We start from the raw sequence: 18102 nt of genomic DNA, 5'->3' as shown, positions 1-18102 counted from the left end.
AAATCTTATATGAGATATTTGAGAAGCAAACAGTTCTCCCTTCCTTTAATTGTTCCCCTGTTGATTTCCATCTCCTCCAACACCCTGTTCTGTGGACTTCTTCACCAGCAGTCTACCTCTCAGCGCCCACACATCTCAGGAAAGTGAGAGAAAAGGATTGGAGGAGATGAGCAAAGAGACAAACTAGAAATGAAGGAGAAAAAAGAATGGAGGCTCAAGAGAGAGAGGGAATGGACTCTCAGGCATGAGAAGCAGAAAATTAAGAAGTTAAACAGAAAGAATACGAGAGAGTGAGGGACAGGAAGTGCAAAAGAGGAAGGAGCAAGGGAAAAAAAATAACAGAGCTGATAGGAACAAAAGCCCAAGTTCTACAAACAGCAAGTTCACATATCTGCCGAATAACACTCAGAAGGGCAAATAATGTGCTGCTGGGAAAGAAACAGACAGCAAACAAAACCAGTACCAACAGCCAGAGTAACACATTGGATCCTACATACCTGAAGTATTGCCCTTGTCCCTACCATGACTAAATCAGGGATCAAACAAACTCTGGACTTGACCTCATTGGCAACTTACCGATTAAGTCCTCAGCCCTCCAACATTCTCACAAGGCGAACAAACCTAAGTAAAAGCTGGCAGCAACCCATGGCCCTAATAAATGTATCATCGACAACCCTGAGTATACCAGGACCAGGGCCAATGGGCAGTGTCAGATACAATTGCCAGAAGGAAGCAGAAAGCACTGCTAACAATTACAACAGCCTCAACACAATAAACTATTGTGCCCATGCAAAACACATGGCATGATAAATGAAGTTTGCATTATGATTTTTATGCTCATTACCATTTTGAGTCAATACGAATTGACGACTTTCCCCAAAAATTCCCACAATAAAATTTAAGTCCTATTTGCATCTCCCAACATATGCAGTGTATGAAAGCATCTCTGGCTCTCTAAATTAAAGTTAAACTTATATTTACGCTATAATCAATGGCAGAAATTGCTCAGATCACACTGTCTTTAAAATGAAAGTAATCATACGAGTCTCGTTAATATATTGATAAATATATATATATATGTTGTCTTTCATCTGTAATAATTATATTTGTAATTTATACAATCAACAAGTACAAAAAAAGATGAGGCTGCAGGAATACACTATAACAAGATTATTAAAGAAACGTCTGGAAAGCCCAGAAGTGACCAGATCAAATTTGCTGCATATATATATATATAAAAGGTGTGAAATTAATTTCACCGTCTAGTTGTGACAGCAAGTCGTCATGCATTAATTTCAGTTTTGGTCCAGCACTGTATCTGCTGTATCACAAGGAGGTTAGTACAATTGGATCATGAAAGGAATTTGTTAATCTAATCAGAAAATCAGTGTGAATACTGGGTCCCGTTAAAGATATTACCTGGGTAGTAGCACTGGCTCTACCTTCTGGGCTGCCATTGATGTCTAAATTCTCATATATACTCTCGAACACCTGAAATACACATGTACACAAAATTAAAAGCACAGTTACGACACATTATCCAGTACCTCCACATGGCATACCTTGGCAGTTGCACGAGCTCTGAATTCTGGGCAGCCACTGATGGTTATTGTCTCATGCATGTACTGATAAACCTGAAAGATTATTGGCAAATCAGAGAAGAATAAATTACTCACAACTCAATGCAGTACAGATCTTGCTCAGATCTTGAAAACTTTCGTAAAGGAGCTGTTCTGGTTTTATATTGCCATTTACCCCAATTCATATTTAGAGAAGTTTTTACTTGTAAATAACTATGGAATGAATAGCCTCTCCGCCACACTCCCTTCATGTGAAAACATTTCTATCCAAACATATTTTTGAATGTGGAACAACCTCTTGAGTTACATTGCTGGTTAGGTGCAGTAATGGCTCCTCTCATCTCCAGGTACAGAAGGGCAACTCAGGAGGAGGGATAATTTCAGAGAGGAAGGAAAAAAGATAGAGAGAAATTGAAAACAAAGTGAGGGCGCAAGAAAAAGAAATGAGAAAAAAAAGAGAATGAGATTAGAGAATAAAATATGACAAAAGAGAGAAAGGAAGGGAAAATGCAAAACAAAGCAAATGAGAGTGAGAATGGAGGATGGTGATGCTGTTCTTGTTGCTGATTCATATTCTTGTTGATGTTAAATACTCCATCCTGTTCTACGTGCATAGCTATATTTGGATTTTTGCCTGGAAGGAAGCTTTGTTATGCAGTATACAAAGCAAAATACTGCAGGGGGAGAACTTTTAGCTCGGCGGGTGTGCACCCGATCCGACTGAGCGTAAAATCGTAAAATGACGTGCGATATTTCGATCGGCGGACACGTGGCTGAGTTGGCAATGTGCCCGCCGACAATCAAAAGTTAATTGAGAGAAATTTTTCGCTGCCCATCCAACCTTACGGTTGGCGGGCAGGTGAAACGGCCAAAGCGGCCTTTGCATTTTTTAGGAAGCCTCATCCATGGGCGGGATGAGGTTTCCAATAGCAAATAAAAAATAAAAATGTTAAAATTTAATTAATAATGACAGAGTCACACATGAGCTGACGTGTTTTATAATATTTTTAAAATCTTTATTTCGTATTTTGAAAAATGTTCATCTCCCTGAGGCAGTTCTGTGCCTCAGGGAGATTTTCCAGTGCGTACTCATGAGCATGTACAAAGTTTGTGCTCGCTCCCCCCCCCCCCCCCCCCCCCCCCCCCCACACAAGCAGCACTGAGCACTGCCACTCGCGTTTCACGCTGGGCAGGCCTTAATTGGCCCGCCAGCATGAAATCGTGGTCCAGTCCCGATCACGAGCGGTGGTCGGCTTCCCAACTGCCCCCACGCCTAGCCCACCCCATGAGAGAAAAATCCTCCCCTAGGTGTTTGGAATCTGAAATAAGAACAGAAAATGGTGGAAATACTCATCAGATCTGACATCGTTGGTGGAGAGAGAAACAGAGTTAATATTTCAGGCTTGCGACCTTTCACCAGAGCTGGGAAAAGTTAGAACTGCAATAGGCTTTGAGCAAATGAATGATGGAGAGTGAGAAGAAATAAAAAAGGGAAGGTCTGCCTTAGGATGGAGGACAGGAGAGATTAAATTACAAATGTTTTCATGGTGCATGTCCAAACGGAGTGGTAATTAGATAATTAAAGAAAGATCATAGAATCATAGAATGGTTACAGCGCAGAAGGAGGCCATTCGGCTTATTTTGTCTGCACCGGCTTTCTACAAGAGCAGTTTACCTAGTCTCTCTCTCCCTTTTCCCCGAAGCTCTGCAAATATTTCCTCTTCAGACAATGATCAAATTCTCTCTTGAAAACCATAATTGAACCTGCCTCCACCCCGCTTGCGGGCAGTGCATTCCAGATCCTAACAATTCACTGCACAGATTTCCCTCATGTCGCCATTGCTTCTTTTGCCAACCACCATAAGTCTGTGTCCTTTGGTTCTTGATCCTTCACCCAATGGAAACTATTCCTCCCTATCTACTCCATCCAGCCTCATGATTTTGAATAGCTTTATCAAATCTCCTCTCAAACTTCTCTTCTCCGAGGAAGACACTCCAGCTCCTCCAATCTTACTATGCAACTGATGTTCCTCAGCCCTGGAACCATTTCTGTGAATTTTTCCTGCGCTCTCTCTAATGCCTTCACATCCTTCTAAAGTCTGTTGCCCAGAACTGGATGCAATAATCCAGGTTGTGGTTAAACAATTATTTTATATAGGCTTAACATCACTTCCTTTCTTTTGTACTTGGTGCTTCTGCTTAAAAAGCCCAGGATGCTGTTTTTTTAACCACACTCTCAACCTGCTCTGTCACGTTCAATCATTTGTGCATGTACAACCACAGGTCCTTCTGCTCCTGAATCACTTTTAGAATTATATCCTTTGTTTTATATTGCCTCTCCCTATTCTTCCTAACAAAATGAATCACTTCACACAAGGGGCTTATTAAAGGCATTTTAGGGCGTGGTTCCTACTGGGGGGCTCACGTAAAATAGGGCAGGTGCTCACCCCACCACCTTCCAGTCTACCCTCCGTGTTCACCCTGATAATACAGGGGTTGTGGGTAGGTACTGCAATCTGCAGCCCACCTGCCATATTCATATATATAATCAAGGGTCTATTCGGGTTGTTATCAAGCCAATTGACCCTGATAATACGCTGCCCACACCATAAAATGTTTGGCGTGGGCAGCTGGGCTTGAGCAGGCAGGCTGAGCTTTTTCACTGAAGTGTTTAAACAGTGGAAGGAAGGGGGAAGGTCGCTCTTAGGGAGCCATAGGGGACTGCCCTTTGCCAACTGTGGGGCGGCGGGGAGGGCCCCTCTAAGGTTTCCTTCATATCTGCTCCCTCCCTTAAACCCACCCCCTCCCATCCCACCCCTCTCCCTAACCTACCAAACCCTCCCGGCCCAAGACCTGGGACTTAGCTGCTTCAGGGGTCCTTGGTCTTCTTCTTCTTCCACAGTCCCGGCAGCCGCCGTTGACTGATGGGGCTGCTGGCCAATCGGATTGGCTGACAGCTCCAGAAGGCAGGGCTTCCTCCCCAGTGAGGGGCGGAAGTCTCACTTAGCCCTCGTTAACCTGGCCTGCATGTTGGCTCCACACCAACGTTGTGTTTTGTTGGGGGGATTGGTGGGAGGGGGCTCAGGCTTATCCTGTCCAAGATGTTTAGAGGAGGTGTGAATGGCAAGATCCTGAATGGCTGCTGCCTATACTCAAAGTAAGGGAAGTAAGAGAGAAATGAGAGAGAAAGAACAAATCAGCAAAGAAACATGGAACAAACGGGGGACACATGAAAATTATTGAACTCAATGTTAAGCCCAGAAATCTGTAAAATGCCCAGTTGAAGGACAAGGTGCTGTTCCTTGAGCTTCATTAGAACATTGTAGCAGGTCAAAGACAGAAAGGTCAGTTTGGGAGCTGGGTGGAGAATTAAAATTATTGGAAAATCAGGGTCGTGCTAACGGACTGAAGGAAAGTGTTCCCCAAAGCAGACACCCAGTCTGCATTTGGTCTTCCCAATGCATAGGAGACCACATCACGAGCACTGAATACAGTAAACTAAATTGAAAACAGTACAAATAAATCTGCTGTTTCACTTGGAAGGAGTGCTTTGGCCCTTGGATGGTGAGAAGTGAGGAGGTAAAAGGCCATCTCCTGCCCTTGTATGGAAAGGAGGCAGGGGAAATGGATGTGGTGTTGGGAGAGATTGAGGAGTGGATCAGGGTGTTGTAGAGGGAACGGTACCTTCAGAATGTGGAACGGGATAAGAGGCGACAACTACCTGGTGGTTCCATCATGCAAGAGATGGCAGAAATGTCTGAGGATTCATTGTCCAGTCTTCACATCAGTCTTCACAACAGACAACTGAAGTTTCAATAACAGCAGCAGCTATTTAAAGTCACTGCTTGCACATAATTCATGCAGCATTTTATTCCTAACTAAAATGTTTATTTTTTTTTAATATAGAAAATTGAAAACAATAAAGAGAATGTTTCCTCCCACAACATCCTCACTCCTGTCATGAAATCTTCCAAATGGATACAACATATTAATAATTCAAGATAATTTAAAAAAAATTGTTCATGGATGTTGACGTTGTTGGCTAGGCCAGCATTTGTTGCCCATCCCTAACTGCCTTGAGAAGGTGGTGGTGAGCTGCCCTCTTGAAACACTGTGATCCATGTGTGTAGGTACACCCACAGTGCTGTTAGGGGGGAAGTTCCAGGATTTGACCCAGCGACAGTGAAGGAACAGCGGTATAGCTCCAAGCCAGTTTGGAGCAGGCTGATACATTACTTTGGTCTTCTTCATGCTGATCATGAGGCTGAAGTTGTTACATGCATTGGAGAACAAATCCATGCATGGAATTGCATGTCCAGTTCTGAACCGGCAGCTAGTGCGCAGCCAGCGGCAAACAGGAAATTGAAAAGCATGCCCTTGAAGACCTTGGTCTTTGCCTGTAGTCGTTTCAGATCCAGCAGCTTCCCATCCATGCAATATTTGATTTTGATACAGTATCACCATCAGGGAAGGCATCAGAGAGCATTGCAGAGAAAAATATGAAGAGGGTTGGCACTATCATGCAGCCCTGTTTAACTCCATTAGTGACTGGGAATGGGTCAGAAGACTCACCGTCATCCAGGACACATTGTTATGATCCCAGCTGATGTTACTATTGGACAAGTCAGATCCCGGGATGGAGCCTGGCTTGATAGATACTAATTTTTTTTGTTTAGAAACGTGGAGGGTGGCTACTGAACAGGGTCACAGAGTCTAGTGATGAACTTTTAACAAAAGAATAAAACATTTATTAAACAAGATAAAATAAACTATATTGCACTACTCCTTCACCCAAAACTATAACTTTACAGATATATACAGGTTCGTAAGGAATATGTAAGTTATAAAATTTGCCTTATACCTTAATGTTCACAGTAAATACACAGTCCATGTAAACCAATTGGCAAGCTGTGGTCGGACACACCACACTGAAACCAAGTGACAGATGCCACCTAAAGCAGATGCAATGGATCTCTCATCAACTACCCCCCAGACGCTCGTCACACTGGTCTCATGGAAACTCTGGGCAGAATCTTCCCAAATTTGCACTAAGTGTAGTAGCAGATGGGTAAAATGGCATTTTACCCACTGACTGTGATGGTAGGCTTTCACGTCATATTGTCCTGAACCAGCCTCATTATTTATGCGCTCCCGGGAAACACGCTGCTTCCATGGTGGGCGAGCTCTCATTCACCCGCCCACCATCACCCTGCCGCTGCATCATGCTGGGCGCCATATTTAAAGTCTAGCCACAAGCACACATCTCAATGCTTCCAGCTCACCACTGCCACACGGAAGACATGACCCTGAAACTGAAGAAGACTGCAGTCCCCAGGTTCAATGACGCAACTCTCAAGCGACTTTAGGGTGCCGTGGAGGCCCGCTGGGATGTGCTGTGCCCCCACTCTGGCCGCAGGAGGGGCAGCAACAGCAGTAACCCGGCTTCTGAGGCGGTGGCAGCGGTGGTCAGTACCAACACCCTGCAAAAGAGGGCAGCCACCCAGTGCCGCAAGAGGATGAATGATCTCCTCCATTCTGCCAGGGTAAGTTACTCATCTCATCACTCAACTCACACACTCACAAAACCATCACACATCCACAAGGCCTGCACTCACTGCTGATTCAAGGGGCATCACAATTCACTCTCTCACGTTCACTGTCATTTTCCTCATCCTGAGAATGGGACCATTCAACACCCACACAGGCCAGGCATCCTGCTTACACTTTCTCCATATCTATCCATACAGGTCAGGCTGGCACACAAGAGGGAGAGGTCGCAGACCAGTGGAGGAATTCGCGAAATCAATGTCCTCACGGACTTTGAAAACAGAGCCATCCAGCCGGCCGGCGAGGATCTAGACCGGTCCTGTGTTGACGGTGAGGTCAGCGCTGCTCTACCAAGTGAGAATCCAGCAGTGCAACATCCATCAGACAGCCATGCCATGAGTGATGTGTCCTCTTTCGCAGGCCACTGCCATGCACTAATTATCTCCCCTTGTTTTCGCAGGCACATCTGTAAACAGCCGACAGAGTCCATGACCCAGGGCCTCCAATCAAGCCCTGAATAAACTTCTGAAGAGGAATCTGGAGGCACCCTCCCTGAAGTCCTGTCACAGCACTCACCCACACCCTCAAAAATCACCTGAGAGGCAGGGCTGCACTTGTCCCCTGATCCCCCCCCCACACCACCACCAGTCGGGCAGGGTGGCACTTAACCCCAACCCTCCAGCGCCCCTGAAGCCTGCAAAGCAAGAGGTAACCCTGGCGAGCTCTGTAGAACGTTGCTGTGTGCCCACCTCCATTTCACCCAAAGTGCAGGCTGCCAAGTGCACGTTGCCTCTGTGCTGTTGTGAAACACGTCGATGTGTTTTCCTGCCGACGTGGACGGATGATCCAGTGGGGTTGAAAGAGCCTGGCAGGGTGGCCTGGAATGATATGCTGATGTATTACAATGAGGTTCCTGACGACCGATGGTGGGAAACGTGGCCCGCTATTGGCAGGCTGAGTGGACAATTGCGACCTGCTTTCCCGCAGTCGTGAAACCAATCGTGCCATATTATCTGCTCATGCCACCTATCACGTCTGCTGCCAGCAGGGTCATAGAAAATTCTGCCCTCTGTCTTTCACTTGGACGTCTTCAACTAGGATCCACCTCCACGGTTTCGATTTGTCCTTCCACTGTTCCTCTCCCCTGGATCACCATGTGCATTCAAGCTTCGCCTTCCATACGCTTTCTCAGATACTCATCCATGCCACCAGAACACCATTGCTTCACAGGCCCATAGTAAGAAGTCACCCACATTTGGCTGTCTCCTTGGATCTTCTGGTTTTTTGCAAGCCCACTTTGCCTTGATTTTGTTCACCGCAGCTTTCTCTCTTTAATTTAGAGCCCTTTTCTCTGCTCCTTACTTCAATTTCACTGAACAGGGTCTGTTGCAGATTCCTGTTCTTGTCCTTTGACTTAACTGTCACTTTGGGACCTTTTCCTGTTCCACTCCCTGGTTTTGGGACCTGCTCCCTGCAGTTCCCTCTCCTGTGTCCAGCTTCTTCTGGCATCTTCTTCCAACTGCACTAAAACTGCTTTCTATTTCTCCCTGTATCCAGGGGCCCTGTTTCTAGGCAACAGCGCAGTTTTTCCTACTTTGTTTTAACTTCCCTAAACCATTTCAAGGGTCGTAAAACCTCAATAAAATGCAGGTACACAAACAGGGCTTCAGGCCTTCTGGCCCCACCCTAAAGTGAAACCAAAATCCAGGCTTCGCCTTTCTAACACAAAAATAAAAAATAATAAATTAGACTTAAACTTAAAGCTATAGCTTATTCCTAATACACACAAATAACGAAGTTATACAAGTAAGTATAACTTACTTAAAACTATCTCTAGTTCCTAACAACATGTGAGCATGCCTTCATGGAACTGTCAACCACTGTAATAAGTTTCTCAGGGCAGCTGAATTTCGCCATTATCATCCAAAGGCCTTCATGGCTGATTGTGTCAAAGGCCTTGGGCAGGTCAACAAGCATAGTGTAGGGGTCCATGTTCTGCTCTTGGCATTGCTCCTGGAGCTGTCTAACTGCAAACACCGTATCGATGGTCCCTCGACCTTTTCTAAGTGACTCTCTCCACACTGACTGTCTGGCAGCAGATCCTGGTTGAGATGTTGCACTAAGTGGTTTAGAAAGATTCTGGTGAAAATTTTGCCAGCAATGGAGAGGAGTTCAATTGTCACATGATTGCCGGTTCCCTTCCGCTTGTACAGGTGGGAAATGGAGGCATCTTTGTAGACTCAAAGAGTCCAATTAGATAGCAAAGTTGGTGATGGATAGAACTGGAATCCAGTCTTTAAATAATTAAAAGCTTTTAGTTACAGAGACTCATTACAAACATGCACCTCCAAACCCAAACAGTTTCAATCTATTCCCACATATATCTCCTTTTTAAATTAATTCCCAATTAAGTGTGCCATTTGAAAGGGGTATGATTCTGCTCCTTCAGATAGGAGCACAAGAAAATCCTCAGTTAATGTCCACCACCTGAATAAAATTAATCACCAGACACTCCTTATCTCTTATAAGGCCTCAGAAAGCTGCAGCCGTTGAATTTGAATCAGGCTTCCGACTGCACCATTGGAGCCCAATTTGAAAATTAAAGTGAAGTCTCTTGCATCACCAACACAGGACACTTGCCAGTGCCATGAAAATAGTTGCACAGACATCTTTTTAATCTTTCATGGGATGTGGGCATCACTGGCAAAGCCAGCATTTGTTGCCCATCTCTAATTGCCCTTAAACTAAACATTCCAGAGGCAGTTAAGGCTCAACCACATTGCTGTGGCAAGTCCAGGCAAGGATGGCAGAATTAATTCCCTAAAGGATATTGGTGAACCAGATGAGTCTTTACAACAATTGATGATGGTTTCATGATCACCATTACTGATTCCATCAGTTGCTATGGTGGGATTTGAGCCTGTGTCCCCAGGGCATTAGCCTGGGCCTCTAGATTAATAGTCCAGTGATATGGCCAGAATGCCACCATCTCCCTGCTAACTTGACATTATGTTCTTCTGTCTGTGTCCTAACTTGCACCAAATGCCATTCATCCTTGTGATTCCTTAACTACATTGGCCCATGATTAAATAATGCCAATTTAAAAATTCTCATCATTGTTTTAAAATCCCTCCATGGCCTGGCCCCTCCTGATCTCTAGAATCTCTTCCAGCCCTACAGGCTTCCAAGATCTCTGCTCTCCTCTAATTCTGGCCTCATGAGAATCCCCAATTTTAATCACTTCACCATTGGTGGCTGTCCCTTCGTTTGCCTAGGCCCCGGAATTCTCTCCCCAAACCTCACCATCTCATTTTCCTCCTTCAAGATGCTCCCAAGCTTTTGGTCATCTACCCTGATATCTCCTTACGGGGCTAGATGTCATATTTTGTTTTACAATGTCTTTTAGGTTAAAAGGCACTATATAAAGCCTGCTGTTGTTGTACGGGGCAGGTTGGACAAGTCATGTTACACGACTTTTAGCTTTTCAGCACCAGTAATGCTCCATAAATGAGCGAGGAGATGGATATAATCCCTACTTCCATTTTATCTATCTTAAATTAACTTTTATTTTTCTCATATAGACTTTGGAGAATGCAGATTGGCTTCTTGCTAGAATGTTGAGTATATGGAATGAAAGATCAGAATTATTCCATCTAGTGCATGTCATTATATTGTGAAACATAAAGAACTTCAAAAGAAAGTAATTGGTGTATGTTTCCTTGCAACCTACCTTATGTCCTTATAGCATTGGCACATAGAATCATCTTGTTCACTTGAATGGACACCTAATGCACCACTGTTGAGTGAAATGCTGCATTAGCACAATTTTAAAAACTGCATCTATATCGTAAATTATTGTGCAATTCATAATTTTTTTTCTTATTCGTTCACTGGGTGTGGCTGTTGTTGGCTAGGCCAGCATTTATTGCCCATCCCTAATTGCCCTTGAGAAGGTGATGGTGAGCTGCCTTCTTGAACTGCTGCAGTCCATGCGATGTAGGTACACCCAGTGTGCTGTTAGGGAGGGAGTTCCAGGGTTTTGACCCAGCGACAGTGAAGGAATGACAATATATTTCTAAGTCAGGATGGTGTGTGGCTTGGAGGGGAACTTCCAGGTGTTGGTGTTCCTATGTATCTGCTGCCTTTGTCCATCTAGATGGTAGTGGTTGTGGATTTGGAAGGTGCTGTCTGAGGAGTCCTGGTGAGTTCCATTATACTAAAATTAGTGAATAATTTAAAGAATATCAAATACTAGAGACCTGAGCTTAATAATATGCATCACCAGTTGTATTTATCATGTAAGATATTTATTGATAAAATAAATGCTCTTTCTTCCCAAGAGCCCTTCTGACTGTGTCATGCGGTTGAATGTTTCATAATTCTATTTTGAGCTGCATCATACTTCCGGGACTTTATCTAAACTATTCCATTACTACCTGGTGAGAATGTGCAGCTCATGTTGACTCATTCTCCAATTTCTATTTCTTCTCAAGGGGAACGGCCTTGTTTGATTCAGCAAGGTTATGACAATTCTCAATCATAACTGTGGGCCAATGAAGTGGCAAGTGATTTACCTCCTGACTCCCCAAAGCCTGTCCACCATCTACAAGGCACAAGTCAGGAGTGTGATAGAATATTCTCCGCTTGCCTGAAAGTTCGACACCACCCAGGACAAAGCAGCCGTCTTGACTGGCACCCCATCCACCATCTTCAACATGAACTCACTCCACCACTGACGCAGCATGACAGCAGTGTGTACCATCTATAACATGCGCTGCAGCAACTCGCCAAGGCTTCTTTGACATTATCTTCCAAATCCGTGAACTCTACTACCTAGAAGGACAAGGTCAGCAGATGCTTGGGAACACCACCACCTCCAAGCCACACACCATCCAGACTTGGAACTATATCATTGTTCCTTCACTGTTGTGGGACCAAAATCCTGGAACTCTCTTCCCAGCAGCACTATGGGTGCACCTGCACCAGATGGATAGCTGCAGTTCAAGAAGGTGGCTCACCACTACCTACTCAAGGGAATTAGAGATGGGAAACAAATGCTGGCCTTAGCAGCGATGCCCACATCCCATGGAAGAAGTTTTAAAAAAGTGAAGATACAAGCCCCATACAGTTCAAATCCGACATTAGAAGCTTGAGATGATGCAAATACCAGGTCATCATTGTACTGCTTTCTGCATTAACATAGATTTGTTGTTGCAGTACTTAACACAGTGTGCAGAATGATCTTTTTCCACATATGGATGGAAGTTATATTAAATCTTATTGGTCCTCCACATTTGCAATATGGCACATTGAATCTAGGCAAGGAAGAAAAAGGATGAAACCTCTTGGCAGTTGCTCAAGAAATTCATTGGGTGTTTCCAGAGTCACAAATTTTTTTTATATATAAGAGAGAAGGAATCTGCCCTCCCCCAATCGAACACTTACCATGCTACCTGGAGTGCAAAGAGAAGTCTCACAGTCAAACCACCAATCTCCTCCTATTCCTATATTAACATTCTTCATATTCACTCTTATTTTCCCTGTTACCCAGCTACTACTTGGCATCCGCCACAGTGCCACTCAGTTACTAGCTCCCTCCAAGGCAGACTGAAAGGGCATCCATACTCCTGCTTTGGATACTACTTCCCCATCCATGGGACAACAACATGAAGATATTCTCAGTAGGTGGGTACCTTAAACTAACTATGGGCAGGAGAGACTGTCAATATTCTGCTTCTGGCTGACATAATGGATTTAGCACTCTCAATTGGTTAGCTGCAGTTTATCATTGATGCAATCTTGGCAACAGGGTTTGTACTGTGCCTTCTTCTCCAATGCTGTTGGTGCCTTTAAGGCCCCAAATTGCAGTTGTACTTTCTCGTCTCACCAGCTCTGTGTCCAATAGTGTGCCTTCATGTGCACCAAAATTATGCAGTCAATATGCAGGCGAGGACCTCTCGGAAATTCAAGCACTAATTCCATCCCCCAGTCGCAGCAGCCTTCTGATGCACTGCACCATTGCTGTCAGACAAGCCTGTCCAGGAAAAGTCAGTCCTGTATTGGTGCTCCGCTTGCAGGAATATTCTTTTGCAGAAAGGAAACATTGGTTGTTTGACAGCAATAAATATCTTAAGATAGAGAGATACAGCTGTATTGTAGATGAATCTGTTGATATTTACAGAACTAAATACCACATAATGGGGAGTTCAACTCTTACAGACACATGAATGTCTCATATACAAACACTTTCTATGCTAGATTTTCAAATGTTAAAAGGGAATAACACTGCTTTGTGCAGGTGTGCTAATTGTTACATATTTAGTTGCTTACATCTCAGCCTCTTGGCCTTTTCTAAACCTTGGTTATAAAGAACAACACAGCATTGAACAGTCTGCTCTGCAGTTGTCAGCAAACCGACATTTAGTGGGAGCAGATGTGCTCTGCTGACATCATTGCTGGGGACCTGTGTACAATTTTCATTTCATAAAGTGACAACAGTGACATTTTGCTTTCACTTGGTTGAGAACACACAGTACTTAAAAGGCACAGATTTACAAATGAAACTAATGCTCATAAATGGCCATCTTGCAATAAAAGCTCTATAGGATTCAATTATTCCCAGAGGGTATTTGCATCTTCCTGCAGTGATGTTAACATAGTGCATCTGCACACCATAGTATTGTAAGTAATTGTATATTAATTGGATGTTTAATTATATTCAGGTGATGGGCATTAGCTGGAGATTCACCTGTGCTCATCTATAGGAGCATATTGAAACTATGGCTGTGGAATTGGAGATGTATAAAATATAATGTTCAAATAAAAGCTTGCAAGTACATAAAGACTAGACTCTAGTTCTATCCTTCACTGCCTGGTTATATGAGTTATAACACTGTAATGTATTGTTTGCAATTCTCCAGTCCCCTGGCACCTCCCTTGAGTCTAGGGAAGGCTGAAAGCGTCAGCGCCCCTGCAATTTCTGCCCTCACTTCCTTCAATATTCTTGGATGCATCTCGTCTGGTCCTGGTACCTTGTCAACTTTTAAGTACAGACAGTTTATCCAATACCTCCTCCTTATCAATTTTGAACCCTTTAGTGACAGAGTTTCCTCCTCTATCGCCATGGCCTGGGTAGCATCTGCCTCCTTCGGGTGACCCCAGAGGACTGGAGAATGGCCAATGTTGTTCCATTGTTTAAGAAGGGTAGCAGGGATAATCCAGAAAATTACAGGCCGGTGAGCCTCACGTCAGTGGTAGGGAAATTATTGGAGAAGATTCTTCGTGACAGGATTTACTACCATTTGGAAGCAAACGGGCGTATTAGTGAGAGGCAGCATGGTTTTGTGAAGGGGAGGTCGTGTCTCGCTAACTTGATCGAGTTTTTCGAGGAAGTGATAAAGATGATTGATGATGGAAGGCCAGTGCATGTTACCTACATGGATTTCAGTAAGGCCTTTGACAAGGTCCCTCATGGCAGACTGGTACAGAAGGTAAAGTCGCATTGGATCAGAGGTGAGCTGGCAAGATGGATGCAGAATTGGCTTGGTCATAGAAGACAGAGGGTAGCAGTGGAAGGGTGCTTTTCTGAATGGAGAGCTGTGACTAGTGGAGTTCCACAGGGTTCAGTGCTGGGACCTTTGCTGTTTGTAGTATACATAAATGATTTGGAGGAAAATGTAACTGGGCTAATTAGTAAGTTTGCAGACGACACTAAAGTTGGAGGAGTTGCAGATAGTGAAGAGGATTGTCAATGGATACAACGGGATATAGATCGGTTGGAGACTTGGGTGGAGGAATGGCAGATGGAGTTTAATCCGGACAAATGCGAGGTAATGCATTTTGGAAGGTCTAATACAGGCAGGGATTATACAGTAAATGGCAGAACCCTTAAGTGCATTGACGGGCAGAGGGATCTGGGTGTACAGGTCCACAGGTCACTGAAAGTGGCAATGCAGGTGGATAAGGTAGTCAGGAAGGCATATGGCATGCTTGCCTTCATTGGCAGGGGTATTGAGTATAAAAGCTGGGAAGTCATGCTGCAGCTGTATAGAACCTTGGTTAGGCCACACTTGGAATATTGCGTGCAATTCTGGTCACCACATTACCAGAAGGATATGGAGACATTGGAGAGGGTGCAGAGGAGGTTTACCAGGATGCTGCCTGGGATGGAGGTTATTAGCTGAGGAGAGGTTGGAGAAACTCGGATTGTTCCCACTAGAGCGACGGAGATTGAGGGGCAACTTGATAGAAGTTTACAAAATTATGAGTGGCATGGACAGAGTAGATAGTCAGAAGCTTTTTCCCAGGGTGGAAGATTCAATTACTAGGGGACATAGATTTAAGGTGAGAGGAGAAAACTATAGAGGAGATGTGTGGGGCAAGTTTTTTATGCAGAGGGTAGGGAATTTCTGGAATTCGCTGCCAGAGGAGGTGGTGGAAGCAGGTACGATAGTGGTGTTTAAGAGGCAGCTTGACAAATACATGAATAGGGTGGGAATAGAGGGATATGGACCCTGGAAGTGCAAAATGTTTTAGTTGACGGGCAATATGATCGGCGCAGGCTTGGAGGGCCGAAGGGCCTGTTCCTGTGCTGTACTTTTCTTTGTTCTTTGAGTCTGGAATGCATTGAATGAAAATATGATGAAGGCATGTTCAATTGAGGCATTCAAGAGGGCATTAGTTGATTATTTAACGAGAAACAATGTGCAAGTTTACAGGAAAATGGCGGGAGAATGGCACGGAGTCATAATGCTCATTTGGAGAGTAGGTGCAGACATGATGGGCCTAATGGCCTCCTTTTGTACCATAACAATTCTGTGATTTTGTATTATAATATCCAGATATGGCATCACAGGGACACAGATTTAAGCTCCTTTCATTGATACCAGCCTACTCCTTATAAAAGATTGCATTCCTTTACACCATTTTATGTTTATTTGATATTCATTTTTGGTAGGATGGACATGGAGAGACAATATAAAAAAAGGGGTAAAACTCTAAAGGGTGTGCAGAAGCAGTGGGACCCGGGTGTGTATGTGCATTGGTCATTAAAGGTGGCAGGGCAGGTGGAAAGAGCAGTTAATAAAGCTTACAGTATCCTGAGAACAGAGTTCTCCCAAGTCTCTCCCAAGTCTCTCCACAGACCTGCTGAGCTTTTCCAGCATTTTCTGTTTTTATTTGCTATTTCCAGCATCCACAATATTTTGCTTTTATTTTAGGGTTGTCCCAAGTGTTGGCCAACATTTCTCTCTAAGCTACCAAATGCGATATCTATTTAGTGTCTTACCTCAAAAGGCAAAACGGGTCTCCCAACTTCTCCTACCAAAACAAATCAACTCACCATTTCCTATATTTAATTTTGTGCGACATTTATCAGACCACATTGTAAATATATTATGTTACCTTCCTCCAACAATTAGGATCAACGGTGAGATCCTGGAGAGCGTGGACCATTTTCTCTATCTTGGGAGCCTCACCTCAACAAAGGCAGACATAGACGATGAAATTCCTCATTACCTCCAATGTGTCAGCTCAGCCTTTGGCCGAATGTGGAAAGAAATATTTGAGGACCAGGATTACAAACCCGAGACTAAGGTCTCGGTTTGCTGGGCAGCAGTGATGCCTGCACTCTTATATGCTTCGGAGACTTGGACAACATCGAGCAGCAGTCCTTGAAATCAAGGCAGCATTTGACTGAGTGTGGCATCAAGGAGCCCTGGCAAAAATAAAACCAATGGGAATCAGGGAGAAAACTCTCCACTGGTTGGAATCATACCCAGCTCAAAGGAAGGTTGTTGTTGTTGTTGGAGGCGAATCATCTCAGTTCAAGGACATCGCTACAGGAGTTTTTCAGGGTGCGTCCTTGGCCCAAACATCTCCAGCTGCTTCATTCAATGACCTTCCCTCCATCTTGAGATCAGAAGTGGGGATGTTCGGTGATGATTGCGCAATGTTCAGTACAATTTGCAACTCATCAGATACTGAAGTAGTCTGTACCCATATGCAGCAAGACCTGGACAACATTCAAGCTCGGGCTGATAAGTGCTAACTGACATTTGTGCCACACAATTGCCTTGCAATGAACATCTTCAAAAAGAGCGAATCTAACCATCGCACTTTGACATTCAATGGCATTGCCATCACTGAATTCCCCCACCATACAAAAACATCCTTGGGTTTGAGCCATTGACCAGAAACTGAACTGGGCCAGCCATATAAATACTGTGACTACAAAAGCAGGTCAGAAGTTACAAATTCTGAAGGGAGCAACTCACCTTCTGACTTCCCAAAGTCTGTCCACCATCTACAAGTCAGGAATACTCTCTATTTGCCTGGATAAGCGTGGCTCAAACAACACCCAAGAAGCTCGACAACATCCAGGACAAAGCAGCTCGCTTTATTGGCACCTGCCCACCAACCTAAACATTCACTCCCATCACCACTGATGCACAGTGGCAGCAGTGTCTACTTTATACAAGATGCATAGCAGCAATTCACCAAGACCGGCTCGATAGTACCTTCTAAACCTGTGATGTCTACCGCCTAGCAGGGAAGGGCAGCAGATGCAAGGGAACACCATGACTTGCAAGTCCGCTTCAAGCCTCACACCATCCTGACTTGGAACTATATCACTATTCCTTCACTGTTGCTGGGTCAAAATCCTGGAACTCCCTTCCAGCTAGCAATGTGCGCACATTGCAGCAGCTCAAGAAGGTCACTCACTATCACCTTCTCAGGGCAATTATGGCTGGGCAACAAATGCTGGTCTTGACAGAGAAGCCCACACCCCATGAAAGAATAAACAAAAGCAACTGCAGGCACCTCAAAGCACTGGAGAAGTACCATCAGTGGTGCTTTTGCAAGATCCTCTAAATCGTTGGCAAGAAAGGCGATCCAACAACAATGTCCTCTCCCAAGTCAACATTCCCAACACTGAGGCGCTAATCACTCAAAACCAATTCCATGGGACAGAACA

At 44.3% G+C, this 18102-nt stretch overlaps 1 protein-coding gene across 4 annotated transcripts in view; it reads right to left on the bottom strand.

The window, feature by feature from the left end:
* Positions 1 to 18102, bottom strand: part of lin7a (lin-7 homolog A (C. elegans)) — a 109661-nt gene that overhangs the window by 21921 nt on the left and 69638 nt on the right. For 3 of the 4 annotated variants that reach the window (XM_078567942.1, XM_078567941.1, XM_078567940.1), the window contains exon 4: positions 1420 to 1491. In XM_078567942.1, coding sequence (XP_078424068.1) covers positions 1420 to 1491 — 72 coding nt within the window. Of the gene's footprint in view, positions 1 to 1419; positions 1492 to 1562; positions 1635 to 18102 lie in introns of all 4 variants that reach the window. The other variant, XM_078567943.1, reaches the window with a different exon arrangement.

Source organism: Cetorhinus maximus, chromosome 22 (assembly GCF_964194155.1).
Source record: "Cetorhinus maximus chromosome 22, sCetMax3.hap1.1, whole genome shotgun sequence".
Taxonomy (NCBI): Eukaryota; Metazoa; Chordata; class Chondrichthyes; order Lamniformes; family Cetorhinidae; genus Cetorhinus; species Cetorhinus maximus.
Note: the sequence above shows the minus strand (reverse complement) of the source record. Positions and strands in the feature narration are given on the sequence as shown.